The sequence below is a fragment of the Acanthisitta chloris genome, unplaced genomic scaffold, assembly GCF_000695815.1.
Source record: "Acanthisitta chloris isolate BGI_N310 unplaced genomic scaffold, ASM69581v1 scaffold526, whole genome shotgun sequence".
Classification (NCBI taxonomy): Eukaryota; Metazoa; Chordata; class Aves; order Passeriformes; family Acanthisittidae; genus Acanthisitta; species Acanthisitta chloris.
In genome coordinates, this window is record NW_008679506.1 from 19,628 (window position 1) to 30,792 (window position 11,165).

Sequence of the window (11,165 nt, forward strand, 5' to 3'; positions counted from 1 at the left end):
TATCTCCAATTTCAAGTAGATGAAATGCAGTAGATCTTGGATTTGTCTGCTAGCACTACCTCCATGGTTTTCATTGCCCTTTGGAATAAAAAAAAAAAAAGCCTTAAAATGTTTGACAAATGTGGATGTAAATATGTGGATTTTGTTGTGACAGTTCCTGCTCATACTGTTTGCAGTAGTGCTTTAAAATGAAGCAGGTGAATGGTTCTGTATTGCTGCCTGTCCTGTTGCATTATCCAGCATCTTTTCAAAGCTACTCTGATTAAAGCAGAATTGCACCAGTGGGATAGTTACTCTCTGCAGTGATTTATAGTGTGGATAGAGGAAAGGAGCTACCAGTGCTTGTTTTAACCTTTGATAAGCTTTAGCTATCTCAGGGTATTTTTCTGAGGGACATATGTTTAATATCAGGTCCATCTAACACTCAGCTGCGAAACAGAATCACCCCCAGGGTATTAAAAGGGCTTCAGGAGTTCTTTACTGCTCTGGCACAGTGTGTTACTCAACTGGTCAGTGCAAGCAAAAGAAAAGGCACCAGAGTGTGTCTGCCAGAATGGGTAATCCTAAGGTTTTGTTTAAAAAGTCTCCGAGTAACATCACCTCCTCTGCCAACAGGAACAGCTGTCAGCAAATGCTCCTCACCCTTGAGGTGAAGCCCCTGTGGGCAAGACTTTGGAACTGGAGTGGTGTTAAGACAGAAAGTCATTGCTTAACTTTTCCTGGGAGCAGCTCCCTGTTTTGCTGTGGTGGGAAATGGTTTTGGTTTGGTTTTTTTTTTAAGTAGTCCTTACTTTCTTAAAAAGCAATGCAGGTTTGTTTTGTACATGTCTAAAGAGCCTGTGCTGGAATTCCATGCATGTCTGTGCTCTCACTGGTGCAGAGCAGTGCAGGATTGTTACTTGAGCTGTGTTGTTTGGTAAAGGATTTTTCCCTAGAGGTTTTGTTCAAGGCAGAGCAGCAGGATACTAATTCCTGTGCTGTCCTGCCTAGCCAGGGTCTAGTTTCTCTGCACTTTTGCCTGTCAGTGTCTTGTAAGGCTGAAGGTGTTCTGAGGCTCTGTGTGTTGCCTCATAGTCTTGGAACTTGGCTCTTAAAATAGTGACACAAAAGGGAGGTTTGTTTTTATCATTTTATTAGATGAAGCCTTCTTTAAAAGTTGTAAAATCTTGTAAAACAGGTGCAGAAACTCCCCCTGAATTTATTCCTATCAGTGCTATTGTACATTCCAGGTAAATCAGCTTTGTTATCTATGGAAATGAAAGCAAAGCAAACTCTCTTGATTTATAGGCTGCTTCTGGAATAGGCTGTTGCCACTGGCGCAGTTTGCGTAAGCAGAGAGTGGAGTTTGTTTGAGAACCAATGAACAGCAGGAGGATGTAACAACAGCCTGGTCTGCTCCTGGGGTTGGCCCTGGTGCAAACAATGCCAAACATCTGGATCACACATTGCAGTGTTGTCCTCAGCAGCAAAGTTCAGGGGATGATAAGAGACTAAGTATCAGCTGAGAGGGGAAACTGCCAGAATTCTGGAACCTTAAATTATTCACAAGATGCAGAACCAAATGCACTTCAGTGATCCAGAGGTTTCTTGGCATTGTTTAAGTGCTTTTAATCTCCCTAGGCTAACTCCAGACATAGGCACCCCAGAGTCCAGTCTATCAGGTAAGAACTAAGGAAATGTGCTTTGTCCCTCCAAAATGTTACCAGGATTCTTCATAAAGGCTTCAGGTGTGCTGCACCTGCCTCTGCTGCTCTTAACTGTGCACACGTGAGAGTTACCTCCCTTCTCACACAGCACTTCCTACATTTCAGCCCTGGCATTGCTTCCTCTGCTAAGGTTTGAAAAACGATGCTACAAACTAGAACCACGTGCTGAAAGAACTTACTAACTTAATTCCAGCCCATAGTGCTTCTGTCCAAATCCCTTAAATGTATTTTTTAGCTTTTTTAAACCTTATTTCTCCCTGAAGCTATTGCTCCTTAGCACATTGAGCATTAGTAATTAGAAATTTCATTTGCTAAATAAGTAAACTCTTGCACTAACTCAGTTGCTTTTTGGAACAACCCCAGCTCTGAGAATCTCCTAGGAGATTCACCCTGACCTGCACTGCTCTCTCTGTGGCTGGACCTGCCAGACAGGCTAAAGATTGTTTCTCAACAGCTTCAGCTTTCTCCTGCTTGAACCTATCAGAAAACTAATATTTTTTTTCAGGATTCTTTGCTGATAAAAGGCAACAAGTGCCCACAAAAGCCATTTCAGTACCATTTTCATTTTGATTGCCTTTGCACCCCCATTTCAACAATCAAGTTTAACTCAGAGTTACACCTGATACATAGATACATAAGCTGAAAGAGAACAAGAATTATGAAACTTGATAGAGAAGTAATCTCAGCCTGGCTGCTCAGAGCTTACTATTCAAATGCTCAACTCTGGGCTTAACTGCAAATCCTCCATCAAAGGCTGCGTTGAGGACCTCGTCGAGACATCCTGCCAGCACAAAACTCAGGTCCTGCCTCACGTGCAGGGCAATCTCCTCCAGATCCTTCTCGTTCCTCTGAGGAATGATGACTCTCTTCAGCCCAGCTCTGTGTGCTGCCAGCACTTTGTCTTTAATTCCCCCGACCTAAGGAGGAGAAGGAATAGATACATATAAAAAACCCCAATGATACTAATCTGATCAGGAGTTCAATCTCCATGTTAGGTTCTGCCTCCCCCAGTCATTGAGGAAAGCAATTAAAAATGCAGCCATGGTTGTAGCTCATTATGTGCTTAATGAGGTGGAAAGCAATTAAAAATGCAGCCACCGTTGTAGCTCATTATGTGCTTAATGAGGGAAATATGTTAATATGCTGTGGTATTCTTTCTGTAACAGTTAATAACAGGACAAAATTAATCTAGGAGTACAAGAGCATCAGCAGTGGAGAAGTCACTCCTTTTCAGGACACTTTTAGCCAAAGTGGCCTTCACTCCAGTTTCTGTATGCTGAAATCCTGAGCTGCCTTGGAACTGGAGATGTTTCTGGAGGGCTGTGTTAGATTTAGGGGCAGAGTCCTGAGGAAGCAATGTGACATGATAAGTGACTGGAGTTGTACCTCAGAAAACACGTCAGAAGAGCAAACCTGTGCTCCCAACCTGGAGAGCTGCTTTGTGCTCCAATGACTGGAATTGTACCTCAAAAATGTCAGAAGAGCAAACCTGTGCTTCCAACCTGGAGAGCTGCTTTGTGCTCCAACAACAGGCACTGAGGACCTGTTTGAGCTGGTAATGAGATGTAAAGAGGGGGTGGATGAAATTCTTACAATCCTAGCTGTAGCTTCTTCCCCCAAAGTCTTTGCTAATCCTCATTAAAGACATCTTACAGCAGAAACTTGTAATTTTACAGTGCTGTGGAGGAGAGGAGAGCCTTGTACTGCAGCACAAAGGGCAAAACTCAGGCTGCTGTAAGACAAGGTAGTAGTGAGCCATAATCCTCACAGTGATCCCACCAGTCTGACACTGCTGCACACTTGGCACAGGGTTTGCTTCCAGCAGCAGGTGCAGCTGGTGGCAAATGCTCTCAGGAATTCAGTTACTAGTAACACCAAGAGTCTAAACGTTCAGGGAGAAAGTAGAGCTGCCTTAGCATTGACAGTACCAATCTCTGCACCCACCTTTAACAGCAGGCAAAATCTGGTGACTGGTGCAGTAAAAACAATCTGGAGAGCTCAGAGGGTTCATGCAGGGCTCACCAGGCCATCCTGCCCACACTGCTGCTCTAGGCCACTACTTACCATGTCATCTGGTTTACTCTCCTCTGCAAGAAACAGAACACTGTCTCTATTTTCCAACTTCATCCTTCTGCTGTCCCACCATCTGGTAGGAGATGAGAACTCCCATATCTGCTCCATCACCTGTACCAGACTCCACTGACACTTTAAACTGTGTTTGAAAACTTTCCTCATGCTTTGGAAAAGCTTTATGGGAACACCATTTGGCTGAACTGTGTACAAGGACAACATTCAAGAAGAATCTAAAAACAGATGTGTGGAGAATGGTTTCAAGAGGAACCTTATACACAGCTACCCTAAGAAACAGCTTTCTGAGGAAACTGGAAATAGTTCTGCACTAATAGCTGGAGGAAGCATGGTCAGAAATCACAATACATACTTGGAAACCACCTTGAATGTTAAGATCTCTAGGTTTCCTTTCTAACTAGCCATTTTAATGTGTTTGCCCCCAAACCCACATCAAGGCAAGCTGTAACCAAAAAATGAAAGCAGAGAGGAGTGGTGCAGCACTGCAGCAGTCTGGATTCCATCAGCCTCCTCCAACTGCACCACGAGAGACTGGATTGCTGCTCAGGAATGCTCCAGCAGGACTCTGCTGCTCTAAGTGGCTATAAACAGATTTTATATCCAGAACAGGCAGAATTAATACAACTTAGCTCTTTTCTCCAATGATGCTTACTGGAAGAACAAGGCCTCTTAGTGTAATTTCTCCTGTCATGGCTACATCTGAGCACACCAGCCTCCCACTGAAGAGTGAAGCAAGACAGGTTACTATGGTAACACCAGCAGATGGTCCATCTTTTGTGACAGCTCCAGCTGGGAAGTGCAGATGGATGTCAGTGTTGTCAAGGAGATCAAAACTTCCAGAAGCTTAAGGAAAAAAAAAAAAAGAATGGTTTGAATGTTAAAAATCTAAACCCATTTTGTTCCTGGGCTTTATTCTAAAGCCACCAAGAAAAGCCTTGGCACTAATTTTTAACAGTAGGCTGAAAAAAACAATACTATATTGCAGAGGCCTTAGGGAAAAAAAAAACCCAACAAAAAGAAAACACAATAAGCTTTGCCACATCCAGATTCCTAGAAAAAGCCCTAGCATGTTAACCAATCAGCTCAGCATTTGCAGGTGTTGGGAAATCCAGAGTAGGGGTTGATGCAGAAACCAAGGAATTTCTGCATATTTATGTCCCAAACCATAAATGTCCATTTTCAGAGAACACAGCACAACATCAGCACTCCCCAGAAACCTGCACTGTTTTAAAGCAAATCTCTCATATCTTCTCACCTGTTGTGGAGTACATGGAGTGTGAACCAGAGAGGTAAATGTGCTCACAGTGCCTGCAGCATTTCAGACATTAATTCCATTTTGGCTTTTGACCTATCTAAACTTCCATAAATAATGACACACATACTGGACAATGATGTGCCTGTTCATCAGATGATCAAACTAAAATCACATTTCCAAAACTCCTGGGAGGTTCAAACTAAAAAGAGTTAAAATATTCTCGGCCAAAATTTCTGCACAACAGGTTCAACAGCTGCCATAAACCTCAATGTTCTCAAAACTTAGACTAGAAAAACATACCTTTATCAGAGCCTGTGTCTTAGAGAAAAACTATAGTTCTCTGCCTACTAACATCATGAGGGTACTGCTGGAAAGCTTGAGTGTAAAAATGAGTAAGAGGCAATGTCTGCCACAGCACAGGGACTGTCCACAGCCTTCCAGGCTGCTGCAGGGAGAGACTGGCCAGGGTGGGAGAGCTGCAGTTCTGTTCTGTCCTGACCCATGTGCCAACAGAACAAACACCTCAGCCTGACAGCAATCAGGGAATGCTCTACACAAAGGAACTCTGTGGCTGATTTCACCTGCACTGCAGCACTGCTGGCTGGACAACCCTGTCATGGCAACACTTGGTGCCTTTCCACAAGGAGTAGGAGTTACCTCCCACCCTGAATGGCTGCAGGACAGCCAGGGCAGGGCCCCCAGCGCACGCACCGTTGGTCAGTTGGTATCTCTTGGCGTTGCTGCGCAGCCAACTGATGGCCAAGTGAGCTGACTCCTTCATCACGTCCCCCAGCTGCCCGGTCAGGGTCAGCTGCCCCTCCCCATCCATGCGACTCGCCTCCACAAACATGATCTCCCCTCCCAGGGGAGTCCAGGCCAAGCCTATGGCTACTCCAGGCTGGCTGAGGCGCTCGGACACCTGAGGGAAAACACAAGAAATGGGTCAGGAAACAGCCATTAAAAAAGAAAAACTACCACAAAAGCAATTTGAGAGTTGCCTGCGAAATAACTGTACATACTGTACACACGAGTTAAGCCAAGTGTTTGATCTCCTAGTTTTTATTTTGTTTGTAACTCTGGCTATGTGTAAACATTGATTACAGAGGCAGCTCGGCTGGAGGCAATGGTGAACTCTATCATGGGTGTATCATCCCTCAAACCTCTGCCCCCAAAAGCACAAGGAGATTCTTTCTCTTCAAAGGATTTGAAGTCATTAGGCATCAATTCAAAGCAGTTTACAGACTGATTGCACCGTTTGAGAGCTCAGGGGCAGAAAACAGGGAATGTGACAAGAAATCAAACCCCAAAGGGTTCGAAGGACACAGCACAAACTCTTCTCAGACTAGGGAGGTACCTCCTCCTACTCTCACAAGTAAGTTGAGATCTGGTAAGAAAAACTAGAGGTGTAGTAGGTGTTAATCACCTTTCAACCACTGTTCCTTGCACTGCCTTTGCAGCCTCAGAGGCAAATAACCTCTCCTGCTGTCCTGTAGGGACTGGGCTGAGTGCTACAAACCTCAGCCACTCCTGGCACCTCTGAATAATTTCTTCATTCACAGCAATTTAAATTAGAATAAATCCTTTCTTACACTTTTTAAACAACTCCAATTACAAATGACCACTAGAATCAGCTGATGACTGGTAATGTCTGTCAGATGATGAAGACATGAAGTTCTTGGTTTTTTGGCAGTTTTTGTAGGTGAGACCAACCCAGCTATGATTTGGCTGTAAATCTGAGTAGATGAACATATTATCAGATGCACTTTAGCCACCTGGACACTGCTAAATTAAATTCTTAACATCTAGCACAGTAATTTATTTTAAAATACATAAGGCTACTCCAAGCTAAAGGACAAGAGACACTGTCTGCAGTTCTGGAATGACTTTGTAAATCAGCATAATGGACAAAAAGCTGTTCAGTCACTGGTTCACCAGGGGAAGGTGAGAACCAGCTCAGTTACTTACTGCCTTTAGCATCTTTGCTGTTCTCCCACAGGTTCTCCCAGCCTGACTGTACAAACCTTTTTTTTCCTAGTCTACTCTTCTGATTCATTCCCTGGCAGGTCACTGCAGGCAAAGCACCTCAACAGTGACTTCCCTTTGGGGGAGGAGGATTTCCCAGAAATATCACCACAAGACTGACAGTTCTCAGATAAAAATGCCTATTTAAACCTGTGCTTCATCCAGGTTTTGCTTCTAAAAGATAACCTAATTTGTTCCTTAATTAGAACTGTGCATGTCCCTTGAAACAGAGCCAGACTTTTATGGCAGCTGCACTTTCATTTCCTAGAACAGGCAATTTCATTGACCTACAACTTCTCTCTCCTCAGCTTCACTCACATTATGATACCAACTAATCCTTATGGGCCTTCCCATGGTGCCAGTAATGTCTGGTTACCTGAGCAGAACGAAGGGTTGAAGAAAGAAGAAAAAAAAAGCTACAAAATAGAGCTAAAATCCAAGCTAAAAATATAAACAGTTCATTATAAACACTCCAGAGATGTTTTAAACCTTTTCCCCCTAAACTGTGCTGAAACAGTTCATGAAATCTTTTACACTTTAAACTGCCAAGATTATTCTTTCAAAGCCTCACGATGTGATTTATTCCAACATTTGTTCTGTAGGGTGACACATGAGATTATTTATTTGTGATAAATGAATTAATCCTACAAGTATGAGCTAAATATTCTGTCATGTCTTGCTGCTGGGAGACCTGTGCAGTGAACAGACAAGCAATGCACTGAGGAGGTGAAAGATTAATCACTTGTGTTAAGGTATTCCCTGAAGGACAACAGATCAATTAAGTGGTGTCATGTTCTCAGTTCTCTTGGCTCAGCCTCATCCCAGTGCTGACACTGTGGCTGCCTCACTGTGTCTTGGTTTCAGCTGCTCAGAAATGGCAAAATGCAGGTGGAAGGTGAAGCTTTGAGGACAGACAGAGAGAGGAGACACACACACCTGGCAGGCTCCAAACCAAAAAACCACCAGAGGCCAATGTGAAATGCCTGTCAGAGACAGGAGCTAAACTCTTCCTTTGAAACAACTGGGAAAATTCAAAGGTTAGTTGGGAAAATTCCTTAAAACAGGAGTTCTGTGGCTATTGGAGCAATTTACATGGAAAAAAACCCACAAATCATACTGAAAAATATTTACTCATTAATAAATGCAGCAAATAGTACATGCAAATAAATCCTGAGCTGCTCAGGGAATTGATCTGTGTGGATTCATCTCCAGTTCTATTTATGCCCTAGATCTGCCTTCTACACGTGGAAATGTTAAACAACCCTTTGACATAATTTGCCTTCAACATGTGGAAATGTTAAACAACCCTTTGACATAGAGGTCACAAACTTCAATCAGAGCTTATCTGCATATTCATGGCAACTGTTCATGAAAAAAACCAAACCCTAAAAAACCAACCAACCCAACAAGAAACTCTACCTAGCACCCATGGATTTGTGTATGTAGAATTAAAAGCCACACTTGAATAATTTTACTTGCACTACTTAAACCTGTAGGAAAAGGATAAAATAGCAGGAATTATTTGTCCACGCTGTCACACTACCAAATTTAAATGAAAAATCAACTCTGCAAACACCACCAAAACTAGACAGAAGGGCTAAGGAAAGTTCTATATTAGCCTATTTCTTGGCCTACAATCTAACCTTTCAATTTGTGTGATTCTATTGTTGGCCATTGTGGCTTCTGAGTGCTGGAAAGAACAAATACAAGTTGCTTACAATTAAGTCATTTGCCCAAAGGACAATCTCTTCTAAGGAAATAAATCACAGCACAAATGACCCATGGGAATAAACTCAGCCAAGACAGTCACCAGGTACTGGTCTGATGGTCACTTGATCTTCCCTGGCTCCCACTTCACCCATTCCACCGTTACCATCACCATCCTCTACCACAACCAATAGCTCTGCCTCCTTTCAACTTGGTTCCTCATTTCTGTCTCTTCACTAAGAATCTCTTCCAGGATAAAAATCTTCACATTCAAAATCCTCAGTTCAGGTCTAAAAACTGACTCACTCCTTAACAATCTCCTGCTTTCCCCTACATATCTTGTCCCCTTTTTGTTCTCCAAATCCCACTGAGTCTGGTCCTCTCATCTAGGAGAAAAGAATTATCAGAGAGAAGTTCTCAGAGGTTTGTCTCTTGTGAAAGTTTTCCCTTCGGTTCTATTTTCTCCATAACTTATTGCTTTACTCATCTTTTCTCCAGGATAAAGACAGAAAAATTTAGTGTTTCATCAGCAACTAGTTTCCTACCACAGTGCTCTATGTGCCACTGACACTCAGGCACTTCACCTGGGCCTGAAGTAAGGCAGAGAATAACTGCAGTGTCAACGCTGAAAAGAGAATCTCAGCCTCACAACCTGCTTTGATTGATGGCATTTTCATAGAAAAATACAGATGGGGGAAAGCAAAGATGCTGAAATATGCCTACTGAGGGACAGAGCTGGAGGTGCCTGACTGATCATAAAGCATTTTTAATAGCCAAGAGTCCCATTAACCTAAAGAATGTCTGAGAACTTCTGGTGCAAACTGAAGTGGTTTTAATCCCCCAAAATGCTGCCTGGCTTTAAGGAGCTATGTGGGACAGTCTCACACAGCTGCCTCAGAGACAAGATTCCTGGGTTCTACTTTTGGCTTCTTTCCCAAGACCACCAAACATCCCCCAAACAAAAGCAAAGTTGTTATGAACTGAAAAAGCACCACCACATTCTTAAGCACTGCTGCAGGCATCTTTGCTAAGAGAAAGGCATGGCATTATGGTATTCCTGTACCCTGAACTAAGACAAAAAATTGTTTAGGTGAAAAAACCCACTTGGTGGAACACAAAGAAACTCAGTTCAGTTACTAACACATTTGTAAGAAGTTAATATTGTGTAAACCCAGTCAAAGCAGCCAGAAACAGCAGTGGAGTAGAAACAAATGAGGATGTTACCTCCATTTCATACATGGGTGGCCCCAGGATGTCTTTTAAAGCATGGAAATCAATTAAAATCGGCATTTCAGGTGGCAGAGCCAGGTCAGCTGTGTCACTGATGGATTCTGGTTTGGCATCTTCTGTGATATGCTCTTTGCAATCTAAGGGAAGAAAAGCTAATTTAGGATTTGCAGCAGCCTTGCCAGCAGAGGAATTTCAAAAAGTCGTGACAGACAAAAATAAAATATTCATAGAAACGCTCAGAAAGTTCATGAAAATGTGCTTAAACCACCTTTCACAGAAACCTTGTCAAATTACAGATAATATGGCATTGGGTTTAATTATTAAGCCTCAATATGTTCTGTTTATCAGAAATAAGATTAAATGTAGAGCACTGACAGAGATGCAACTCATCATTTTAAACTAATTCAAATAGCAAAACACATTCAGTTCATTTAGGTCTTTGCACTTTTCATCAGATTGGAGCATAAAACCAGTATCTCATAATAGCATCCTGGAATGGTGGGGGCTGGAATGGACCTGTAGAGATAATCCAGTCCAACCCCTGTCCCAGACAGGGACACCCTTCACCTGAGCAGGAGAAGAAATGAAATATCTTAGGTCATCACAATGCCAATGGACAGTGATGTTTTGGCAACTGATTCATGCCCAAAACTGAAGCCCCAGAACCTAGGGGAAGTAGGATAGGAATGCAGGATTTGTGCCCCATCTGGGAAATGGGTTCAGACTGAAGAAGGGGAAGTTTAGGTTAGATATTAGAAAAAAAGTTTTTTCTCTAAGGGTGGTAAGACACTGGCACAGGTTGCCCAGGGATGTGGTGGCTGCCCCAACCCTGGTGGTGTTCAATCCAGGCTGGATGAGCCTTGAGCAACCTGAGCTAGTGAGGAGGTGTCCCTGCCCAGGGCAGGGGTTGGGGCTGGAAAAACTGACAGAACCTAGGGGAAGTAGGATAGGAATGCAGGATTTGTGCCCCATCTGGGAAATGGGTTCAGACTGAAGAAGGGGAAGCAGAACCTAGGGGAAGTAGGATAGGAATGCAGGATTTGTGCCCCATCTGGGAAATGGGTTCAGACTGAAGAAGGGGAAGTTTAGGTTAGATATTAGAAAAAAAGTTTTTTCTCTAAGGGTGGTAAGACACTGGCACAGGTTGCCCAGGGATG

General features: G+C 43.1%; 1 protein-coding gene across 1 annotated transcript in view; it reads right to left on the minus strand.

Moving 5' to 3' along the window:
• Positions 1-2,401: 2,401 nt before the first annotated feature.
• The window catches only part of LONP2 (lon peptidase 2, peroxisomal), a 23,300-nt gene continuing 14,536 nt past the window's right edge, over positions 2,402-11,165 (minus strand). The window contains exons 5-8 of the mRNA XM_009077300.1: positions 10,003-10,145; positions 5,761-5,968; positions 4,447-4,637; positions 2,402-2,623 (exon numbers count right to left, since the gene is read on the minus strand). Of these exons, the coding sequence (XP_009075548.1) occupies positions 2,402-2,623; positions 4,447-4,637; positions 5,761-5,968; positions 10,003-10,145 (764 nt within the window). The remainder of the gene's footprint in view (positions 2,624-4,446; positions 4,638-5,760; positions 5,969-10,002; positions 10,146-11,165) is intronic.